At 40.5% G+C, this 24533-nt stretch overlaps 3 protein-coding genes across 3 annotated transcripts in view; 2 read left to right on the plus strand and 1 right to left on the minus strand.

The window, feature by feature from the left end:
• Nucleotides 1-383: 383 nt before the first annotated feature.
• On the plus strand, nt 384-5546 carry pdap1a (pdgfa associated protein 1a). The gene is made up of 6 exons (XM_005721816.2): nt 384-572; nt 2211-2293; nt 2434-2508; nt 3018-3142; nt 3230-3381; nt 4014-5546. Exons 1-6 carry the CDS (start codon nt 560-562, stop codon nt 4046-4048), a joined length of 483 nt encoding a protein of 160 aa, XP_005721873.1. The 5' UTR covers nt 384-559; the 3' UTR covers nt 4049-5546.
• Nucleotides 5547-8002: 2456 nt separating this feature from the next.
• Nucleotides 8003-21264, plus strand: sh3bp1 (SH3-domain binding protein 1). The gene is made up of 18 exons (XM_005721818.1): nt 8003-8312; nt 12699-12741; nt 13044-13148; nt 13233-13309; nt 13738-13849; nt 14350-14426; nt 14526-14613; nt 14700-14768; nt 14869-14959; nt 15053-15189; nt 15939-16050; nt 16360-16441; nt 16518-16598; nt 17918-18031; nt 18140-18237; nt 18845-19001; nt 19130-19500; nt 20801-21264. The coding sequence occupies exons 1-18, from the start codon at nt 8263-8265 to the stop codon at nt 21085-21087; spliced, it is 2151 nt and encodes a 716-aa protein (XP_005721875.1). The 5' UTR covers nt 8003-8262; the 3' UTR covers nt 21088-21264.
• A 324-nt stretch (nt 21265-21588) lies between these two features.
• Nucleotides 21589-24533, minus strand: part of cdc42ep1a (CDC42 effector protein (Rho GTPase binding) 1a) — a 13026-nt gene continuing 10081 nt past the window's right edge. The window contains exon 4 of the mRNA XM_005721819.1: nt 21589-23328. Coding sequence (XP_005721876.1) covers nt 22607-23328 — 722 coding nt within the window. The 3' untranslated portion in view covers nt 21589-22606. The remainder of the gene's footprint in view (nt 23329-24533) is intronic.

Raw genomic sequence — 24533 nt, forward strand, 5'->3', positions numbered from 1 at the left:
ATGCTTTTGAAACAGGCTCAAACCAGTGAAAGGAAAAGGGAAACCGGAGGTGTTAGATTTAATTCTTTTATTAGTTTTAATAGTGCATAAACCTGCACAAACTCTGAGGCTGGATCTGTATCTTGAATGTCAGCATCTCCTTCCCAACCGACCAATAAAGCCTGATTTATGCGTGAATTATGTTATGTTGTTCAGTCAGTCATAGGTGTTTATTGAGCACTGTATAAAATTCAAATAATCAAATATATGATTATGATTTTATTTATTTATGCATTATTATATTATTAAACAGATAAGCGTTACATGCCACTTTTATGAATGATTTAAGTCTCTTTATCCAATTGGTCAATGCACCTTTCAATCAAATGCGCAGTGCAGCTTATAGTCCCAAGTGCGCATGCGTACGTCTCCGAGAGCGAAAGAGGCGTCTGCCAATAGCGGGAGAGACGAAGTACTTTTTAGTCTTTTCATCTAGCACTTTAAATCACCGGCGTTTCGAGTGAACTGTTGTATTATTCTTTGACGTTGTGGTGGACTTTTATAGAACTCACCTATAACAATGCCTCGTGGTGGTAAGTATTAAAACGAAAATTCACATAATGTGCCTGTTTTTGCGAGTACATTTTAGCTAGCGGATCATTAGCCCTTTGAATTCTCACATGCTTAGCATGTTTAGCATGCTACATAGTTAGCATAATGTAATTTGCCGGTAAGAACGGTTTATTAAAGGCACCAGAGACGTACCGATATCCAATTATTTATTTGTTCTCACGTGAGCTCAGATGACGACTTGGTGTTAACTTAAACCTCAATAGTCTTTTTTTGTTTTGTTTTTTGGTTGCTTGCTTTTAACCGCTAATGCCGTGCGCAGAGAAGAAAGCATCCGGGTCAGTTTACATACATAATCAGTTATTGAAATTTCTATTTGGAGGTTGTCTTTGTACCAGTTTACCATCACAAATATATGGTCAAACTATTCGGGGGTTTTTTTTCTTTGTCTTTGTCGGTACGTCCTTCTAAGTCGTCGGCTGTTAGATTTTCCGGTGAGGGGAGCTGGCCCTCTATAAACGTCAGTGTGACTCATCGGCGCTCACGGTATCTTCTCTTCACGCAGCAGGCTGTGTGGATTTCTGAAGTCACGTTGTGAATTGTGTCATCAGCCAAAGATGGCTGGTGAGAGAGCACCAGTATTTTTTTCATAGTTGTGTCTACCCAGTGATTAACTTTGCAGGTTGCTTATAAGTTATCACCCCCGCCCCAAATAGCTGATTGTATTCTCAGAATGGTAATTCTGTTCCTCTGGATGCAGCATTTTCAGTGGGAGCACGCTTTTGTTGCTTATTCAAACGACTTGTTTAATGTTTTATGTTGCTAATTAGGGCTGCACGATTTTGCATAAAATGAGAATCACGATTTTTTTTTTTTTTTGGGCTTAGAATTGAGATCACGATTCTCTCACGATTTTCTTTTCCAATAGGCTATAAATATTTATTGCACTTATTAACTGCACATCAACTTCGTAACAATTGAAACTGAACATAAAAACGATAAATAAACATAAAAACAACAAATGTCTCACGTTTTGTTGTTGCCGCAAAATGTTGTACTGCTTGAAATTCCGTCTCCACCGTTGCGCGACACTGCGTGTATAGAGCAGGTAGTGCAACAATAGAAACGCACTGTGTAGCGTTTGTCTAGGGTGTTGATCATTTTCCTAAATCCCTCGTTTTGCACAGTGTTGATGGGAGCCATATCTTTGGTCAGGTGATAAGTAATAGCCTCCGTAATGTCTTTGTGCCTGCGGAAGTTCGACGGGTATAGGGAAGCGCTGTATAAGGTTCCCGTTATTGATGTTTGGGTGGTTGACTGGGAGGGATTTTCTCCTGTCACTTTCTCGTCATCCCTGACGTGCTCTCTGTTGTTTTTTCCCTGCTAATTTTAGCATCACACGGCACAGCTTCTGTATCACGTGGTATAAGGCTCCGCCCTTGTCATTTGTTGAGCAGGAAGAGAGAGCGCTTGTTTTCATGCAGATTACGTCCTGGATCAAAATGCAGTACAATAGTCGTCGTCGTCGTATTTTATTTATTTATTTATTGAGATCGCACATAAGTATGAATCGAGATCGCGATTTTCTAACGATTAATCGTGCAGCCCTATTGCTAATAGATGGTCTTTTTGCTGCTGACAGCTTAAAAATTGTCTTGCAGGGAAAAAGGGCCACAAGGGCCGCGGGAAGCAGTTCAGCAACCCTGAAGAGATTGATCGTCAGATGAAAGCCCAGCGAGAGATGGTGAGTGAAACTTGTTGGGGGTTTTTTTTTGTTTGTGTGTGTGTGTGTGTGTGTGTGTGTTTTTTTTTAAAAATTTTTTTATAACAAATATTTGATTACCCTAAAAGACATTAAGTATGACTGTATGTGTATTTTAACAGGAAGAAAATGGTGGTGTAGAGAAAGAGGGCTCTTCAGAGTCTGAGGAGGAAAGCAGCAGCGACGACGAGTCTGAGGTGAATGTGTTATTAATTTGTCAATGGGTGAATATGTGTGTGTTTGTGTGAGAACCTGAAAATGCATCTTTTTTGTTTTTCACTGAATGCTTACTGTCAAAAGCACCGTTTAGACCAGGGGTGGCCAAACTCAGTCCACGAGGGCCGGTGTCCCTGCAGGGTTTAGATCTCACTTTGGGTCAACACACCTGAATCACATGATTAGTTCGTTACCAGGTCTCTGGAGAACTTCACATGTGGAGGAGCTAATTTAGCCATTTAAATCAGCTGTGTTGGTTCGAGGATACATCTAAAACCAACAGTCACACACAGATATGTTGTATACATTTGGCACCACACCATAAATAACATGATGGATGAAGAAATGTCTTTATAGGAAAACAACTACACCCAAATGATTCATTACAACTACAGCAGTACACGGTTCTTAAAGGTAGTTTGTGTAGAGAATTTGATGCAAGCCCTGTCATAGTGATTGGTGATACAAAGGTTTTTCTTTCTTTATGTAGGTTAGAAAGAGGAGTGGAGTGGAGGGGCTTATTGAGATTGAGAATCCCAATCGTGTCGCTCAGAAGAGCAAAAAGGTAGCTGAAGTAGACGTCAGCGCTCCCAGAGAGCTTTCTCGCAGGGAGAGGTGGGTGTCAAACAAAAGATGTTTTGGTTTGTGCTTCATACCTTTTCAAGGGGACTAAATATTACTATCTTAATGTATCTTTTTCAGGGAAGAGATAGAAAAGCAGAAATCAAAAGAGCGCTACATGAAACTTCATCTTGAGGGTAAGACTGAGCAGGCCAGGGCTGATCTCGCCAGACTGGCTATCATCAAGAAACAGAGGGAGGAGGCTGCCAAGAAGCGAGACGAACTCAGGAAAGGTGAGAATAGTGAAAATTGTGCAGTGTGGAGAAAGTATACACCTTGCTGCTCATTTAAATAGCTGCTTTAAAAAATATGTCGTTTCTGAAAATGTGCATGAGTGCACAGAACCACAGATTTATCCAAGATTTATTTCAAACTACATCTCTGTAACATCTCTAAAAGTTTGTAGATAACAATCTATCTGTCTGGAGCAGAGTGACTGCATCATGCTTGTTTCTGTGGCTTTTATATTGTGAGTAATGGAGCACTTTGCATCCTCAGTGAGTTGAGTTGCAACACAAAAGCTCCAAAACATAATTCAACATACCCTCTCTGGCTTGGGGCTGTAAGAGGATATGAGATTTGTTTGTACAGGGGGGGAAAAAAACCTTTCTGTGTAGACAAAGTGTTGTACTGCCAGAGAATACAAATGCATTTTTCTGAAATGAGGCAGGGCAGGAACTTCTAAGAAAGCGCCAGGATGTCAGATGTTTGCAAGGCTTGCTGCTTTAGTGTGCCGTTCTCATAATTACAATAACCAGCAGGAGACTTTATGACTCAGATTGTTTGGATGGGTTTTATGGAAATGTTTAGCACTTTGAAATTCAAAGCTTTGCACTGTTTTCTTTTTTTTGTCATTTTTCATCAGAGAAAGAAGCGGAAGAAGCCAAAGCAAAGCGCTAGTCCTCCACCTGAAAGCTTCGCCATGTACTTCACTCTCAGAGGGATGGAGGGAGAAGCAGAGGAGAACGGGGAGGGGACTATTATGGGTAGTGTCAGATCAGGACTGCTCTTAAACTCCTGTACCTCATTTTAAATCAAAGTTCGTGGGGCTTCCACGGCAAGAGAAAACAGGTGGAACAAAACAAGATGAAGAGAAATGGAACATTTGGAATGCCTCCAGGTTTCTTTAAAACTCCTTCAAGGTTCCAGAGGAGACAATCGCAGGTTTTCCAAGTGCTTCACAGCCTCTTCATTGCTCCACACCTACCAGGTTTTTAATTCAAAAGCTGCTGAAGTTATTTGCATTCCTTTTGATTTGTGCATTTTTTTTTTTTTAAAACAAGATTACCTAATAGAAGTTTACTGTCATGTAAAATTGCATGAGGATTTCTTTGGTGCTTTACTTTTTCTCCAGTTATAACTGTTTTGTAAGAACGCAAATCAGTGACAGGAGAAGGAAAGAACATTATTAAACACATGAACTGATATAGGAAGTACACTCTGGATTTTACTACTTTGTTCTAGGTTTAAAATGGTATGCTGCAGCTCAGTTATCAGAAATCAGTTGAGTTGATATTTTGCATAAACGTTTCCTCATTCTTCTCACTCCATTAGAGTAAAGTCAAAATTTCCAGAAACTGCTGTCCCTTTTTTCTTTTCCTTTTTTCCGTTTGCCATTGATATGAAAACAGATTTTTAATTGGAAATTTACAGAGTGGAAATAATTGGCTGTTGTCTCCCCCACAGCGAGACATATTGTTATTTGGTTTGTCTTATGTCCCGTGATTGTTTTCAGTACTTACCTTCAGTCAACTTACTGTTCATGTTTCTTGGCCTTAGACCACCAGGAACAGCCCATGAAATTCCTTTAAAAGAATTTTTTATTTTATTTTTTATTTTTTATTTTTTGGGAGGGAGGTGATGTATCTGTATTTAAAAGTTTAATCTGAAACATCCTCAGTATTTTTGGCCTTACGCTGTTTCTAGTGACAGCTTCTGTATTTCTGTAGCAGAGTGTCTTTTGTCGCCTTGTTAAAGTTTACATGACACCAGCTCACTGTTTTTTCTGTAAGTAAAGTGCTACAGTTAACATACACATACTTTCTTAGGTACATTACCACTCAGCAGTAATGCACTTATATACATAAGCACCTCTAAAAACAGCTTCCAGATGATGGCCCGGCTCCTCTCACGGAGCAAAAAACCCCCCGAATGTTATTAACTTCACAAAGAGGATTTTCTGCAGGGCAGCTGAATTGTCTAGACTGAACAGGTGAACATAATAAATTGGTCATTATGTGGTGCGTTGGAAATTATCTTGAACAAAATTATGGTGTTTTCCACGATGTTCACTGGACAAAATGTTGAAACCATGAGGTGTAAGAGGTGTTTTCCCTCATGTATTTGAAGTGATTTGAAACAATAAACTGATCAGCTGCGTTGCTGCATCTAATTTAAACTGCAAGCATTGGACTGTTTCATCTGCTCACCTAACACGGTAAAACATGTTGTTCTGATAAACGGATTAATTTGGATGGGCCTGAAAGTAATGGCGCACTTGTGCCAGATGCCAAACTATGTCCAGTTCCGTACAAATGTCTCAAGCCACTCCTAATTCAAAACGTATATATGATAATAGGTAAATGGGTGCAGTGATTAAATATAATATGCAAAAATAAATGCAGTAAATGAGGCAAAAACAGTTTATGCGATTCTAATGAGCTTGAAAATCAGTATTTGGGATGAGTGCCTTTATTCTTCAACACATCCTGAACTCTCAGGCACCTTTCTTGTCATTTCTTTAAGTAGTCTTCAGGAATAGTTCTCCAGGTTTCTTGAAGGACATTCAAAGGTCTTTGTTCTGCAGTTTGTCAAGATGATCCCACACTACATCAATAATGTTGAGGTCTGGACTCTGGGGTGACCAATCCATGACTTAAAGTGCTCCATTGTCTGTGTTTGGGATCATTGTCATACTGAAAAATGAAGCTGTTACCAATCAGACACTTTCTGTATGGTATTACTTCAAATGGTGCTTTTTTGCATCAAGAATTCCATCAATTTTGACAGGCTCCTCAAAATCAGCTTAAATGCAACCCCGAACCACAACAGAGCATCCATGTTTTTCAGATGGTTCAGGACACTGACTATACTACTGAGTTATATTTTACTGTATTATACCTGTTAAACTGTGTTATCTTTGGTATTTTTCATGGCTTCAGCTAAAGAATTGGAAAAAAATGTTTCTTTAATTTTTTTCCTGATAGGTTGTTAGTAACAAAATACCTAAAGATACAACTTAAATTTCATACTTCATATGCAGACACAACACTAGTTTATTCTTTGAGCTGAGTTACTCAAGGTTGCCTTAAAGCATGACCAAAAAACCAAAAAAGTCTGGGGTGGGGCGAGGGGTTGCTCAAAATGTTTGCACAGTGTTGTATGAAACCCACAGTGTTGCAGAAATGTAATTTGACTCGAAGCCAAAAGAAATGGTCAGGAAACTGCTAAAAATAAAGACTCAGTTTGTTTGTCATGTGCATTTTGACAATGCTGCCACCAGGCTGTAGCATGTGGCAGTTGAGGGCTGGTTCAATCTCACTTGCACCCTCTGATCGATTTAGTGTCAATGCTGAAAGAAAAAAGAAGAATAAAATCTGGAAATGAAGCTCAGGTGCCATTTCACCTTCCCTCCTGGAAGGTATTTTGGAGCAAATACAGCAACATTTTTAAGCGTATTGCATTTCACTGCAAATCCTACACGTGCAGTTTTTAACCCTCAGCGAATGAGCAGTGAAAATAAAGATCATTTATCTACTGTTTGCAAAACACTACACAAGTAACAGAATAATATCACAAAATAACATCAGAAAAACATAATGGCTGTGATAAGCTGATTTCATGTGCCTCCTAGTTGAGTTATGAAGGGCATTCTGTTAAAATCGCAATGTTGATCTACAAACACTACAAACTTTAATGTAAAACTTTAACAAGTACAGTAATGTTTAATTTTTTTTAAGGCATCATTATTCATTTCTAGTTAATTCATGGGATTAACGTGTCCTTACTGTAGTTTTTGTTTTTGGTAACAGATTTCGTACTAAGAGTGTCTGAGCCCAAACAGGAAGGGGAGAGCCCTCTGTGACTGCTTGCCTAAATCTAAAGTCAAAGTGAAACAAGAAGAATAAAAACATCTGTGTGCCATGAATGGAGACATGATTTGCAATCACCATAAATTTAAGAACAATAAATCCCAAATTATAAGAATGGTTCTCGAATCCAGAAACGGAGCTGAAAGAACGAGTAAAGTAACTTCAGACACGATTAAAGGCGAGTTACGCTTATTTGACGCTAAACTTAAAGAGACTGCAGAAAGTCAGTGCTGTGTTTACAAAACAACAACCAAAAAAAATCCAAAAGATCTAAAAATCTTAACCGAAAAGGAAGCAGACTACCTGAAGCAAAAATTAAAATGCCCAGATTTTTAAAGAGGAATAGAGTGGACTCGTTAAAATGGAAATAACTTTTAAGCTGACAGGAAAAAAATGTTACAAACAGCAGCTCAGTTTCCTCTTTCGGCCATTTCACATCCTTTTTACCTTAGTTTACAGAACTACCCATTAACCACAGCCGTGCCTGAAGGATATTTTAAGTGGGCGAGCATCATTCTAATTACAAGATGCAACAAACAAACGCAGCGCTGCGCAAATTATTCCTCATGAGATATCCGTCTGCAAAGGCGGATCAACCTTTCATATGATACCTACACAGTCCCACTCATTCTTCTCTGTCACGTCATGTGTCATTTTAGACTGTCAAATCATAGTGTGACAATGCAACAACAAAAAAAAAATCTCTCTTCCCTCTCACAGCCTGCATATCATCTGTGCAACTTCCTCATTCGCTGACTTGTGCTCGACGTGACTTGAGAGCGTGCTCCTGAAACGAGAACGAAAACTGAAGGCCAAAACACGCATGCATAAACACACAAAAACCAGACAAAGCAGAGGCAGAGCCACCGGTCTGTGCTTTCTCTTCCTGATGCAGTAACGCAGCCTGGAGCCTGTGTGGACTTTTCCTCCACTTTTTTTCTTTTTTAATTAACAGGATACCGTGCTGAGTCGATCAAGAGTGGGTAGGTCAGGTAGAAAGGCTGGTTGGACTCTGCTGCCAGCATGCTCCGGCAGTCTCTGAGCATCCTGAAGCAGTTGGGCACTGCGACAAGGTAAGCCTGAACTTGTATTCTGAATGTTGCATTTAAACGACATTATGATCACATTTAAAGTAAATTTAAGGTCTTCTGTGGCGCCAAACGTTGCGTCGTGTAAGACAGATGTCCCTTGAGTTACATATTGCCGCATTAGATAAAGAAATCAGTAACCACAGCCGTGACCATAGTGTAATGAATATACATCAGCTTGAACAGTAGTATTCGGTGGCTGTCTGTAGGGAAATATCACTGAGACTTCTCTGCTTTATTTTTGTCATTTATGCTCATCATATACTACCAGCCACCTTAATGCCACTCCTGCTATCAGACTACATGAAAAATTATCCACCGCTGCGTTACTAATACGATGGATCGCTTTACTTTGAGACTTTATTTTCTTTAACGCTAAGAGGGAGGGGAATTCTCAGTGCAGTTTTCGTGTCAGTTTGATAATCTGATTTGGTTTTTTGTACGTTCTCACTTTCAGTGTGATGGAAGTGTGTAAAGTAGCTGGTTCCTCTTTAAAGTGACTCATACTGTTTGGATTTTGAGGGAAACCTCGGACTCAGAGCGGCTGAGCACTTCTGAACAGAGAAACTGACTCAAGGTTGTGGTGAATGTTAGAAACACACTCTGGAAAGATGGTGGCTCTTTGCCAGGAGGTTGCTTTTAAATTGCTAAACTGATATTTCAACAGTGCAAACATTAACTGGAAAATAAAAGCCTTTGTCACAACAGTTCTCCGGGCTTTTTGAAGGCTCTTCAGCTGATTCACATACTGCTCGCTAAAGCCTCGTTAGAAATTCAGTGGAAGGGTGTCTGGCAGGTAGCTTATTGAAGGGGAACGGGGAGAAAAGGCTGAGGTATGCCTAATTACACAAGAAGTGGACTGAAAATTGTTGGGTCTGATGGAGTGTTAAATCCAAATTTGAAATTCAGGTCAGGAGAGTTTATCTGTAACACACGGTGGAGGCTCTGTCATGGTTTGGGTCTGCATTTCAGCGAGTGGTGTTGGAGAGCTTGTCAAAATTGATAGAACTCATAGATTTACTGGACTTTAGCCATGTTGCACGGGGAAAGTGTTTGATTGACTTCATTTGTCTTCGAGACCCAAACACGTTGTCAGAGCAGTATCAGAACACAGTGGAATAGTAATGCACTGGGCTCTATAGATCCCGGACCTCATCACTGAAGCAGTCTGGGAACATCTGGACAGAGAACAGAACAAAAGACCAAAATCCAAAGTACAGCTTTGAATATCTTCCAAGAAGCCCAGAGAACTATTCCCGAAGACTACACAAAACCTGCATACTAGAGTTCAAACTGCCCCGAAGAATAAATATGTCATATGAAAAATAGACTTGGTAGTTATTCAAAACTCTGTTTTTGCCTTATATACTGTATTTCCATGCAGGTTTGCACATGTTTCAGTAAACACCCATTTCCTGTTTTCCTTGCAAAAAAATGAAGTAATATGGGATGGCTTAAGACTTTTGCACAACACCTTAAAGTTGAAAGTAGGTGCCAGATTATGTTAGGCATTCCTGTGGTTGACTACCACTGAGTGACTGGCGTTAGCAAAGAAGTGGGTGACTAAATCATGCACCTTTGCGCTATTTGGTTTTCTTGGTACAAGCTTGCATGCAGCAGGGCTAGAGGAGTGTGGTTTCAGGCTGTGCTCCCTTTACCTTTGACGCATTCTGGTTTAATAATAAACTCGGCAGCGTGCATCTGCAGCAGGGCAACGTGGGCTCCAACTAACACGAACAGCACTTTTCACTTTGTACTGGAGCGCTGAGCTCTGATGAAATAAACACACATATAAATAGACATATTGCACAATGATCTAAACACATACACCTCTAAGGTCTCACATACAATTCCTAATAAAGTATATGTGCTCTAAAACAAGCACCTACTGAGGATTTCTTCTCCTTGTGTTGCGAAAGGCCAGATTTTAGATTCACGAGAGGAATTAAAACTATACCTTAGAAGTACTGAAGCATAACTGAACTCTTTGTGAACTGGGCTTGGTTTCCTTTCAGCTTAGCACAAACATAATGGCTGCAGTGACTTTTATCGGCTCTCTGTAGATTGCTTTGCCTCCTCTTGTGACAGCAGAGAAACTTGTGGTGTTGCAGTCCTCCCCACCTGGTGCTAAATAAACCACAGCACTACCCTACACGCCCATGCTTAGGCTCTTGTCATGGTGTCGCATGTTATTCAGGCCTAAAATGTCCTTTATCTTTTACCACCCCCACATTTAGATATATTTATGTCCCCCATGCAGAAGAGGCGCAAACTGCGAGGCCACTGCACTGAAACAGTAGGAAAGTCAGTTACCCGGTACAGAAATAACTTTATCACGTGGTGTGCTCAAATACACCAAAAAATTGCGATGACTTCTTGGTGAAAGTTTCATTTGATTTGTTACTGAAAGCAAGTCTAGTCAACTGGGGCTGTACTTTATGTTTGTGACTAATCAGCACATATTAATTAGCACAGCAACATGCTAAACTGAGATAGTCAACATGGTAAACATCACTTACCTGCTAAATGACTGTATATAAAAGACTGATGCCAGTGCAGAAGTGCCTTAAAGTGGCATTCTTTCTGATGGTCAGCAGGGTGTGATGCATCGTCCAAGTCTACATATATATGAGAAAGATTCATGACTATATTCATGATATTTCGGTTATGTTAGGTTATATTGGTGTTTCATGTGTATTACTTGATGTTTGGGTCTCTATTTATAACTGGACAACTTTTGGATAGTCCCACTATCTAGTCTCACAAATGAGTAATAATGGCTGAAACTGTATTTTACCCGATTAATGAACTAGAAAACTAGATTTAACTGTACATCCCATGATTCAACAGTTTGTAGAAGTAGTAGTGTGAAGTACTCATTTTCTGTATGACTTTATCAGTTTCTCGTATCGTTACGGAATTATTTTGACCCACTCTTCTCTCACATGTCGTGCATTTCATTCAAGTTGATGTCTGGGCTTTGACGTGGTCACTACAACACCTTGATTCTTTTCCAGTCATTCTCTTGTAGGTTTGCTGCAGCGTTTAGGATCATGCTCTGTTGCATGTCCTTTCTGACCTAAGCTTTAGCTGACGGACAGATTGCCTCACGTTTGACACTAGAGCACTTTGGTGCACAGAAGAGCTCATGGTTGACGCAGTGGTTGCATGGTTCACAGATCCTGTGGCTGCAAAACAAGCCCAAATCATCACCCCTCCACCACCGTGCTTAATACATGAGACATTTGTGTCGATACTCTGGGTATAGCTCTGGGTTTGATTCTCTGGGGCTTTTGGTCAAACATGGAGCTGTGACATTGCTCCAGAAGATTTGTACTTTTTTCAGGCACGGCCACCATGCTGAGCTGAAATGTTCTTTTTGTAGAGCCTTTCTGCTAAGAACCTTTCCAAACAAGCCACACTTGTTCGATCTTTTTATAGCTGTACTGCCATGAAGATGAAAAGATTACACAGTTTGTGTAATCTGTAGATACTAATTTAAATGTAGCTCTTGCGGTTTTTAACAGTTTCTCTGCTACTTATCCTCTGAATTCCTATGGAAGCAGTAATGGTGTATTTACATTTTTACCAGCCTTAAAGTCCAGGTCTGGTTTGTTATGTCTAGTTTAAAATAATAATATATATGTAAAAAAAGATAGCAATGACTGAAATAGTAAACTTTAAACTTCAAAACCAGTGTGTGATGTCATGTTGGCTATGTTCATTGTGAGCACGTTAGCATGCTAATGCTAGCATTTTTCAAGTTTCCGTTTTAAGCACAGGTTACAGGTTGGTTTCAAACATTGAGACCGATACGATTTAAGTCAAAATGTACATTTCAAGCCCCTTTATTTTTTTGACATTTATTTCTTTTTAGCTACAGCTAACAGAATTCTTTCACATTTTGATTAGCTGAGTAACCAGCCACAGAATATAAAAACAGCAGCACAATATCACAGTCCAAGGTTGCATGTTTGAATTCAGTTGATTTAAATACATTTAGAAAACTGAATATCAACAGACACGTGTTATCCTTAGCTTAATTATATGTATTAAATCAGCGGTCCCCAACCTTTTTTGCGCCACGGACCGGTTTATGTCCGACAATATTTTCACAGACTGCCCTTTAAGGTGTCACGGTAAGTAACACCAGTGCCAGTACCAAAAAAAAACAACACACGGGAAAGACCCAAGGAAACCGAGTTATCGATGAAAATGATTAACCCCGAGCCTCAACTCTTGCAGCCTGGTACCAAACGACTCATGGACTGGTCCGTGGCCCGGCGGTTGGGGACCGCTGCATTAAATATCATGCTAAAACAATACATTAAACAGCAGATCTTTTCTAAATTAATATCATTTTTTTTGCAGGTCACAAGATGCTACCGACCTTCTACATGAAGACCTGGTTATGGTGAGAAAAATAATCTGCTTTACCCTTACAGATTTCTTTTATTCTTATACTGTTATGAATAACGTATTATTCAAGACACAGTGTGGTTTATAGCCATAGCTGTATATTGTCAATGGTTACCACAGCGATGCTCTACTAGCTCTACTAGAGGACACATTCACTTACCACCCACGTTCTATTTCATGTAAATTTATGCAACAATAGCATTTTTCGTTTGCACACATCATTTATAGCAGTAAAATAATACATTAAATACCATCATTAGACGCTCTAAGGTTCACCGTATGTGTGTTTGACCAAAGGTGGAGCAGAGGATTGAACCAGCCAGGAAGGCAGCTCAGGTCCTCCATAAAAAGCTGCAGAGCTGCATGCAGAGTCAACCGGGGCTGGAGGCCGAAAAACGAATGGTAGCAGTGTTAATGCATCTGCGTGGTTTATGGAAATGCTCTGTTAGTTACTGAAAAATGTCACATGTCCTCCTCTCTCTACAGAAAAAACTTCCTCTGATGCTTCTGTCTGTCAGCATGGCAGAGAGTCTGAAAGACTTCGATGCAGAGTCCTCAATCAGGTGACAGGTTTGATCTTCTGCAGTTACCCTTCCACCCCTCCATTGATCCATCTGTGTTCTGTACTTGAACTCCAATGCTCTTACTGACACTAGAGTCATGCAAAAACCTCATGACTGTAGTGTGGAGGTTTTCGAGTTTTCAGTTCTGGGTGAAAAAAGAAAGAGGATGCTGTCTATGACTTGCTACCAGAGCTCTGTGCATCTGCTTTATTTAGAGTTTAGCGCTATAATAGGTTAGCCTGATGGGTTGCATGCATGCCATTTGCTTTGTATATTGATTTATCTAGTTTAAATCTGAAGGAACATGCTTTATCTGATTATTTGCACTTTTAAATGAAATTTATAGCATGTCTTCTGATATATTTCCAAAACAGAATATCAGATTTGAGGTGGATATTTATCATGATTTGGTCGTGTGTGTGTGACAGGAGGGTGCTGGAAATGTGCTGTTTCATGGAGAAGATGCTGGCCAACATGCTGGCAGACTTTGAGGTGAAAGTGGAGAAGGAGGTCCTGGAGCCACTAAACAAGCTTAGCGAGGTGACAACAGCTTAATGTTCATGTTGCTGAACAGAAGATCAGTGATGAGCAAAACCAAGAACATGTTCTGATATAATTTAGGCTAAAAGTGCTTTTTTAATTTTTAACCCGTGAAGCTCCTTCATTAATATTCATGAACAGAAGGGTTTTTCTCATAGTTCCCTTTCCTGTTGAACAAAATGACTCAGTTTGCATCAAACATTAATTGGAAACCCCCCCCCCCCAAACTGTTCAAATGGTCATCAAACCACAACTTTACTGATGTACACTGAGGTGTCAAAGCTCGTCATTATAGGTACAGAGGAGGTCGTCAAATGCTAGATGAGTTAACTACTTGTGCTTTTGTAGCCACTTGAACGTCATTGTTAAGTCTTTGCTATATTCTGCCCATCCCCTGTATGTGATTATTTAGAAGCATAGACTACACTCATGCACAATCCTCTAGATGTAACTAAATGATCACATAAAATCTTTTTTTTTCCCTTTTTGTGTCCATTTAGGATGATTTACCTGAAATTCTAAGGAACAAAAAGCAGTTTGCAAAGCTCACAACAGATTGGAACAATGCAAGAATGAGGTGAGGTTTTTAAACATCCTGCACTTCAACCACACACCCCACCCCACAATTTTTCAAATTTTTTTATGTGTCGGCGTGTGTGTGTGTATGTGTGGTCAGGAGTCAGGCTAGCACTGGACCTCAGGCAAAGCAGGATGGGCTTAGGGAAGAAATGGAAGAAGCTTGGAGGAAGCTGGAGAGCATCAAGGTACAAGTGTTTAAGTGTCTGTCTTCCGCCTGTTTGGAATCAATGGCGTCGTCTTGATCTCTGACCTTTTGCTGTTGTCTCCGTAGGACCAGTACTCTGCAGACCTGTATCACTTTGCAACTAAGGAGGATGACTACGCAAATTACTTTATTCGTGTGAGTCACCGTTACGGTAATGATGTGACCTTTTTCTTAACTTTGACTTTTGTTTCTTTTAATATCCACCGCCTCTGCTTCTCTCTTGGTCAAAAAATAGCTTCTCGAGCTGCAGGCAGAATACCACAAGAATTCTCACATGTTCCTGGATAAAAACATCAGCGAACTCAAAGAGGATCACAGTCAAAAAGGTAACCCGAGTTTTCTCAGGTCCGTGCGTTTCATCCGCTGCGCTGATGTAATATTGCGATACGTGTCATCATGCCCTGCTGTGTGTTTTGCAGAGTCGTCACAAAGCCTCTCCAACCAGAAGGTCTACGGGGAGCCTCTGCTCTCACATTTGTCTCAAAGCAACAGAGAAATCGCGGCGCCCATCCAGGAGTGTATTCACATGTTGCTGAGAACAGGCATGAGAGAGGAGGTACCGCACAGTGTTCGCAGTCATAACACGCAGACCCAGAAATATGCAAATTAAAAGTGCTTTCATTGCCCACTTAAATTGCTGTGCACCGTCCAAGCCTGAGTGCACATCATATTGCTTTCTGAGGTTATTACTGTTATGTAACTCTCAGGATTTATGCTGCTCTAAGCACTAATTTAGACACTTTGTATACTCTTGGATCACTATAATGCATCACATGGTCTTCTCAGGCTCACGGCTCAGCTATCGGCTGAATTGAGGAGCTGCACAAAGGCCCAGTGTTATATGAATAGTGATTCTTTTGAACCAAAGCTAGTGTAGCATCACAGGAACAAAGAAAAGAGCTCCAAATTAACATCACAGGTCCTATTTAAATCAACGTGTACGGGCCAGCAGCTCTGCAAAACTGGAGTCAGATTTACTCACTAAAATTAAAAAGAAGTTTAGAGCATTGGTGTGTTAATGTTTGTTCATTTGCAGTAACTACAAAGTACAGTTAAGATTGATGGGAAAGTAATCAGTTTTGCATGTTAAGCACAAACTGTATGGACAAACTGAAAGGGTGGAAAAAAATCAGTGTCTAAACGTATATAATCAGTAAAGAGGGTGTTAACACTTTCTTTCTGAGCCGTGGGGGCTTTCCCTGGTTATGTTGATTTGAACTGACTGACTGCTGGCTGGTTGCGACTTCTACCGCTCGAACGCTCTTTTTTTTCTCCCGCTTTTCATGAACCGTCGTCTTTCCTCAGGGTCTGTTTCGCTTGGCCGCCGCAGCCTCGGTGATGAAGAGGCTGAAGACGTGTCTGAATCAAGGGACGGTGGACCACAGCGAGTTCAGCATGGACCCTCACGCCGTGGCAGGTGAGGCTGTGCCCTCTTCCATTTCCCGTCATGAGGGCTCTTCCTCATCTGGCCAGCCAATGTGACTTTCACAGCTCATTTTAACAACCCAGTTCCTCTTCTGTTTGCTCCAAGCACAGCTTCCTGTGAACATCAAAAACACCACTTCAGTGCGCTAGAATTATTTATAGCAGTGCAATATAAAAGCGTTTATTAATGGATTATGTTGAGAAAACAGCAAGAAGGTTAAATTCAAAATGGAATATTTTGGGTTAATAAACATATGTGTTTTTATCTAACGGTGGGATTTACTTCTGAATGTGTCGACAGGAGCTTTGAAGTGTTACCTCCGAGAACTTCCCGAACCTCTAATGACGTTTGACCTCTACAACGACTGGTTTAAAGCAGCAGGGTCTGTACAAAATCGATTTCTACATTTCTCATTTTGACTGTGGTGTGTTCCTTAACTCTGACCTCTGACCCCATAGGGAGAAAGAGCTGTCAGAGAAGCTGGAACAATTCAAGATACTTCTAAAGAAACTGCCACCTGAAAACTACAACAACCTCAGGTGTGTAGTCTGTGAATAGCTTTTTTTCTTTTTTTGCGCTCACACGATCAAATGTTCTGACGAAGAAGTCGTTGTTGTTTTTTAAATTTACCTAACTGAAATATTTCAGCAGTATTGTTGGCTCATGAGTCATGATGGCTCTTTGTTTTGTATATATATAGAATGTGTGGTTAAGACAATATAAAAAAGATGTATTGGGTTCAGTTTTGGCCCTTGTGTTTCTGCTCAGATGTCTAGTTAGTTTTTAATGTGTCTTGAATTAGCTTCTGTTGGTCCTGGACCTGAGAGGTCAAATGCACTGGAACCTAAGAAAACACCAGCAAATAGAAAAAACACTGCAAAAACACACAAAAACACAAGACACAACCAATAAACAACAAAGGAATTTTAGTAAAACACAATAGAAGTGAAAAAAAAAACCCTGATGTTTTGTGTAATGTGTGTTTTAATCACATGATTCATGTAACTGTGGACACATGCCTGCTGTTAGCCCTTTACTGTTAGCGTCTCACTTCTGCAGCGTGCTGTCACGTTATTTTGGAGCTTTTGCTGCCATTTTTCCTCTTTCCTTTGTGTTTTATTTTACTTCCTTTGTGTTTTATTTTACTTCCTTTGTGTTTTATTTTACTTCCTTTGTGTTTTGCATGCTTTTGCAGAATTTCTCTATTTGCTGCTGTTTTCTTGTTTTTGACCTTTAAGGACCACCATACCTCATCAACTAAGTCAGCGAACTATGCATCAACATGTTATCATTATGTGTGGCTTAATAGTGCTGTGCAATACTGCAAATTTAGGTATTAATCTGATACCGAGTCAATACAGGGCCAGTATTGCTAATACCGATACAAATAGTGATACTTTTAAGGCATTTTATGTTTAGGGAGAGCAGTGTGACTTATGGGATGACTCATCAGCACATTGCAAATTCTGAACACATTTTAGTGATCATGAAATCACTGTGTGTACTTTTTAGACCTGGAATATAAACGTACCTGTCCCTCAGTTACTTAGAGTCAGCTTCTATTATTTCATTGTGCATGTTGGAGGTATAAAAGTAACACCACTGAGTGGGCTACGCAGTGAACTTAAAGCAGAGAAACAAAGTTTTGATCTGATACCACTCAGATATATCTGCCCACATTAAAAGGCTTAACATTTGGCTCATACGACCTTTATTTCAAAGCACAGCCTCAGTGTTGCTAACATGGCAGAGGAAATCAACAAGTCTTATATTTATTTCAATCTTCATATATCTTGTGTTAATATGTCTATAAGTCTTCTTCATTTTTTTCTTTCCATCTTCTTTTCTTGCTTATCAGGTACCTGGTCCAGTTCCTGTCTCTGTTATCTGAGCAGCAGGCTATAAACAAAATGACACCAAGTAACATCGCCATCGTCCTGGGACCAAACCTGCTCTGGCCGCGAGCTGAGGGGTACGTGTGTTTAATCATATTCCAAGTTATTCCTGTTCTTACACTGTTAACAATATTTGTGCTTTATGTGAGTCCTTCTCTGCTCTCTCAATCACTTTGCCTCGTTAGGGAAGCTGCTCTCTTTGACATGGCTTCAGCTTCTTCAGTCCAGGTGGTGACAGTCATTGAGCCTCTTATTCAGTACAGCTCTGATCTCTTCCCCGAAGGTAAATGCACTCTTAATGTAAACTGAAAGTTGTTCTTTGAAGACTTGTTGTTCAGCATGGCTAAAAGATACATACACTGATGCGGGGATATGATATGATACAGAAAAATGAAGAACTGGGCCCTTAGACATGTATGTGACTTAGTTATCTGGTAAGAAAGCCAGATCGCAAACAATACAGATCTTCACAGAATCACTTTTACACAATATCAGTTGCTCTGACTGAGTCTGCTGTTAACCACAATTCATGTGTGGGTGGTTTTAATGTAACATATTTTTTTCTTTTCGTATTTGCAATAACCACAATTATTTTATTGTATTTTATATCTTGCTAAAAACACGAGTTGCAGTTAATATGAATGTTGCTTTGTTCTGTCAAGAATACGGGAGAAAAACATGGAAATGAATAAAGCCTGTGTTATTTTTCACCTCTCTGCAACACCCGCTCAGAAACTTAGTACACCCTTAGACGCACCCTTGCACAGGAAACTGTGCATGTGGCAAGTGGAGCAGGTCAAAGATGAATGTAGATGATGTGAACGGGGATGAACGTGTACATCAGCTGAATGCAATGAGTAAGACTCTTTTTATTTATTTGTTTTGATCAGCTCTCTCGTTCGAGATCCCAGAACTTCCCGAGGTCCTGGATGCGTCTCTGCCCTCTCCCGTTGTCCCAGAAAAGGGGAAACTGAGCAGAACTGTTTCCTCCTCTTCCTCCACAGCCTCCTCGTCTGCATATCACTTCCCTCTTTCCAAGACAAACAGGTAGGTAATAAGTGCAGTAATCATATCAAAGATATTTATATTTTAAGATATGTTATGATATGATGTTAAATATTCAGTGGCTACAAATGCTAAAAAGTGGAAACTCTTTAAAATACTTGAACCTGCAGCACAGCCTCTCAGGACAGCGGCGTCTCCTTCCTGGTGAAATCTGGCTCTGTGAGCGGCCGCAGTGGCACCTCCACGTGGGGCAGCCCTGAAGCGGAGACGGCAGCACCTGCTCAACCAAACAGGACGCCCAGCAGCTCATCCTTGACCGATCCCGGCCCGTCTCCGGCCTCTGACTCTACAGCTGCATCCAGCTCAACAGCAAACCAGAACCCGACTCCGCTTCCCAGAGCAGCGGGATCTGCGACAAACTCAGGCCAGGCCCGGAGTCCCACCCAGAGGCAGATCTCAGAACAGAACCCGCTCGAGCCAATTTTGGAAGCACCGCCAGATTCTCCCAGGGCATTAGTGAAGATCGCGTCACCGTTTAAACGTAAGTCAAAGGTTCAGTCAAACAGGTCGAGCTGGGACTGCCTCTCCAGAAGCACTTTAGTTTTTCATACGTACACACGAGACATTACATTACTCTAATATAAGCTGACGCAGGTGAAGCTGGGATATCCTATTACGCATTATCTTTCAAATTTTAAAGATCATGATCTCAGTACATAAAGATGAGATCATCAGGGTAATTTTTACCATATTATAAATATCCCTCCCAAAGGAGCTATTTTTGGACTGAGGGTATCTCTATCAGCACTTACTGTTTCTTTTCCATTGTAGAAAGCTCAGTGCAGACTCGTTAGTCAAAAGAGTGGCTTGGTAATTCGATGTATTTTAATATGAGGAAAAATACATCTACCGCTGTTATTTTAACAATCAGGATGTACACAGGAAACAGGAAGTCTCACACCGCTGACCAGAGTATCAATCTTTAGGTTCATGCGTCATCTCTTACACTTTTGTAACTGCCTCGCTGGCTGAAAGATGTTGCCTTATAAGTATCATGCTGTTCATCTATCTACCAAACCATTTTTCCTTAAATGCAGTGCATTTCTATAATAGCTTATACAATGTAAAGCAACTGGGTAGTCATATACTTCCACCAGATGTCGAAATTTGATACTAGAATTTAAATGAAACTCTGTCAATGAAGTAAACTAAACACATAAATCAAATATAGTTGAATGAGAAATTACATATCTGTACATATCGGCTAAACATAGACTGTACGAGCACTGAAACCGTAGCTAAACCTGACACATGTATATAGTGATAGGTTTATAGTCTATGTAACATGTAGAGTGTGTTAACCTCTAGAGCAGATTGTAACAGACATGTGATTTATTTGGTGTTAACTGTTGTATTAGGAAAAACAGATTGCATATAATTGCCATTTTAATGCCTTTCAGTTGCAGACTGATATAAGACTGACTCAACATGTCAACATTTGGGGCAGTGTTGCTCAAAAATCTCATTTTACAGCAGAAAAACCAAGAAGTGAGATAACTTTATCTTACTGGATAACACAGATAATGACGTCTTTTAAATATGAGGACATAAATTGCAAAAGAGGTGATAAATTGCAGTATGTGAATTATTGTTATATCACATCGTGTCTGGTGTTTCAGCTCAGGCATTAAAAATGCGGCTAAATCTGTCTTTTATTTACAGTGTATACCACAGATATAATTCAGTTGTTTAAGGTTTGTGATTTTCGCTTTCAGAAGTGCATGACTTCTTGTACTCGTGCACTCAGTGCTGTCATTCCCCCCCCGCTATCTTTCTTACAGCAAGGAGAACTTTCCCCCCGAGCAAGTCTAACCAGCCAAACGAGCAGGTCACGGTTCAGTTCTCCAAACCAAAACCGCCGCCACCTCTCAAGTCACATGCCCCTCCACCCCCGATCGCACCTGCGACGGTTCCAGACACTAGGCCCCATCCGATGCCTGCACCCCGAGGACAGCAGGCCAGCATGAAAAAGCCTCCTCCGAAAAAGCCTGGACTCAAAGCTCCAAACTGCCCTCCACCTCTTCCCCCACCATCACAGGCAAAAGAGGTTCCTTCTATGGCACAGTGAGAAACAAACGTCCCTCAAAGTTCTGTTATTGAGTCGAGCAGAACAGCCGCTGAAACACTTTTATATTTTGTCATTAAAAAAAAAGACAAAGAGTGCTGGGTACGCTTAGATTGTCCAGTAAGTTGATTATAAGTGTTGCAGATTTTTTTTCCCCATAACCAGCCTAGTAATTTTATTTATTCTGATGGTTTTACGGTCAGAGAAAAAAAATAGACCTATGATAAATGAATTCACAGCAAAAATATTTTCCTGTTTTCCTGTGGAATTGTCCATAAATGTACAAAACAATTGTATTTGTGTAAGCTATTTTAGTGTGGGAAAACTTTTTTTTTCTCTGGTTTTGGCATTTCACTTATTAAACGATACCCCACCCATAAACCGATAGTGGCTGTGCTCACTTTGAACAGTCCTCGAAAATTCAAACTTTTTACAGCAGTGTTTTGGGGTTTATAGAGTGTGTCTGGAATATTCCTTTAAACCAACTTGAAATGAATGCACAACTCATTAAAAACACCTTTATTGTCATTTTATATTTTTGTAGTATAATTGCTGGTACTGGCTGCAGCATATGGATGTGAATTGCACTATGTACTTACTGCAGGTGCTCATACTGTATGTACATATTCATAGGAGGTCAGCAGATATCTTCATGTGCAGCTGTATAAAGTAACATATGCATGATGTTTCCTCTATTAAAAAAAAAGCAATACACAGGTCGGACTTCATAATCATAAAAAAGGTGCACAGATTATCTATATAGAAGGTCTGCAGCATACAATGCACAATATATAATTCAGGCTTTAGTTGCATCTAGCAAATACCAGTATTACGCGTAGTATTACATTGGTCCACGTAGTGTAATAAATGAGATCTCTGATTATCTGATGAGACTTTATACTGTAAGTTCTGGGATTTCCCCTTTTCTTCTGTTCTTCCCTTTTTTCTCCCCTGCTAGTATATTCCTGAGTAAAAAGAGATTGTAGTGATAGCAAAAGTTTGTGTTAAGACCAAATATATTTTTCCAACCCCTCCGACTTCCTTTCTGTGTTCTCATTAGTAATCTGGTCTTGCACCGGAAGCCTTTCCCCCTCGTATATGAGGAAGTGTAAAAAAGGATAAAGTGAACGTCAGGCGTTGCAACTTCCGCGTTGAGTAACGCTGGGCTTTCCTTTGATTGTAACTACATTCGCTAGTACATCCGCACTTTCCATACCCTCCATTGCTTCAGTTATTTTCCTGTGCAGAGCAGGAAACGTGCAGCAGCCAAGTCTTTCACTCCTTTTAGGTACATTCAGCAGCAGGTTTGAATCAAAATTTTATATCCTCGGAGCACGATTGCATAGAAGGAAGTCTGTATTAAGGGCGAAGGGTGTTAAGTTTCCATGCTCGTTCTGTCAGCAGAACCAGCCTTTTGTCAACCACATGATGATTTTACATGATTGCTTTGATTGGACTTTCAGAGGAATTACACATCACATTTTTTTAAACAATTTTTTCCAACACGTTTGATTTTCTGACCTCAGACTTTAATTTCGTCCTCGTCATCCATATAACTGTAGGATATTTTCTTCCTTGGCTGGCTCATGAACTCTGAATCTCCGGTCTCAGCCCTGTTCTGTCCCTTTAAGAGGCCGGCACCATAGTGACGAGCGAGCACGTCTGTAGCACTCTGAAATCGTTTGCTCTCCATCCTTACTCCCATCATTCCCCTCTCAGAAGACCCCATCACTACATCAGGAACTTTAACAGAAAGCCCGACTCCATTCGACTCCATTGCGCTCCCCATCTCCTCTTCCCACTGGGCCCCATGTGGGATCTTTCCACTCCCACAGTCTTCCTTCAGCAATGAATCGACGTATGAGATTGTGGCCAAGGAGTCCATTTCTGAACCTTCAGCGGTCAGCCCGCATGCTGACCCTATCTCCTCTCCCTCCCAGGTGTGGCTGCGCTCCTCCGGGTGGCCATCGATGAGGCTAAATACCTCGCTCATGAGGGAGGGGCCAAGGTCAAAAGTGAAGGTATCCAGGGAGGTGAGGGAAGGAAGGGAGTCGGAAAAGGCAGTGGTGCGACAGGGGTCGGAAGTTTCAACAGAGGCGGAGCAGGTGGACAAGATGATGTCAGAGGGGTCGGTCAGAGAGCCGCGGTGAATGTTGGTGGAGCAGGAGGTGGGGATGGAGATGGACGGCTGCTGACGCTCGGAGCGCGAAAGGCGAGGCAAGGTGACAAAACCAGACTCCAGACCTGAGCAGGAGACACATGAAATCCATATATCAATAAAAATCAGCTCAATCCAGAGGTTACAAAGAAACCTCTAAAGCAGTAACAAGCTCAACCACAGAATACCAAAAAAACAAGATGAATACAAACAAGTTAACTCTGCATTGAAGAGTTTGCATATGCAGCTCTTTAAAGTAGATTGATGCAGTTGCATGACTTTACATTCCATTCCAGCAGGGGGCAGTGTGTATTCATATTGCTTCACGATTAAAACCTGGCAAAAAAACCACTTCAGCATCCAAAGTGCTGACTTGTCCCGTTCTGTGAACAGTGAATCATCGGCCCGATGCTGCCGGATCACAGAATAAGTCACGCACTCACAAAATGCTGCCTGCAGGACGAAATGGGTAAATTACAGCACTTCTCAGTGCCAGCTGTATCGGGCCAAGAGTCGGGAGGTTTTCATTTCAACCAACGAAAACAGTTACGGATTTTACAGTTTGCACATTTTAACCAAAGAGAGAGAAAGAATTAAACCAGTTTATGGAGGATTTGTTTCAAGAAAACGTGCAATCTGTCATAACGCAACATAACTGGAAACTTAAGTAGCTTCAGTTCCGTTATTATTTTAAAGGCTTTAGATAAATAAAAATGTTTGCAGACATCAACTCATATCCAGATAAAAACATCACACATACCTATATATAGTTATTTAAAACCTGTTTTCTTTCACTTTCACTGGTGATCTGATCACATTTCAGGGATTAAAGAGGTCAGGAACTCAAATACAATCTGATCACTCACTCATCATTTAAAGGAACAGATAAGAAAGAAACTGGATTCCTTTCACTTAACTATAAGATTTGATGTCAATATGCTAAATATGAAGCTGCAAACAGGTGATGGTTAGCTTAGCTTAGCAAAAAGACTGTAAACATGGGCAAACTGCCCCCTTGACTCTGTTTAAAGTTAGGCTTAAGCTTCAAATCTCATTTATTAAGAACAATGAGGCGTCCTTTAAGCTTTTTTCTGGTCCTTTTTGTTTCTAACAATATCTAAAAATGTAAATCTGTTTCTTTAAATTTGAAGATCATGAAGTCACTGAATCATTAGACAAATAAGTTAATGATAAAGTGAAAATTTAGAAAGGTTTAAAAAAAAAAGATTTTCCTGTGGGCTGTTTTTATATTCACCAAACCCTTCACACACACACACACACACACACACAC

Source organism: Pundamilia nyererei, unplaced genomic scaffold (genome assembly GCF_000239375.1).
Source record: "Pundamilia nyererei isolate P.nyererei 1_Seehausen unplaced genomic scaffold, PunNye1.0 scaffold00005, whole genome shotgun sequence".
NCBI lineage: Eukaryota > Metazoa > Chordata > Actinopteri > Cichliformes > Cichlidae > Pundamilia > Pundamilia nyererei.

Coding starts and splice junctions, on each gene's coding strand:
- pdap1a (XM_005721816.2), top strand. Junction 3,143..3,229: donor GAGCTTTCTCGCAGGGAGAG/GTGGGTGTCAAA, acceptor TATCTTTTTCAG/GGAAGAGATAGAAAAGCAGA. Junction 3,382..4,013: donor GCGAGACGAACTCAGGAAAG/GTGAGAATAGTG, acceptor ATTTTTCATCAG/AGAAAGAAGCGGAAGAAGCC.
- sh3bp1 (XM_005721818.1), top strand. CDS start 8,263: ATGCTCCGGCAGTCTCTGAGCATCCTGAAGCAGTTGGGCACTGCGACA. Junction 12,742..13,043: donor TACATGAAGACCTGGTTATG/GTGAGAAAAATA, acceptor GTTTGACCAAAG/GTGGAGCAGAGGATTGAACC. Junction 13,310..13,737: donor GATGCAGAGTCCTCAATCAG/GTGACAGGTTTG, acceptor TGTGTGTGACAG/GAGGGTGCTGGAAATGTGCT.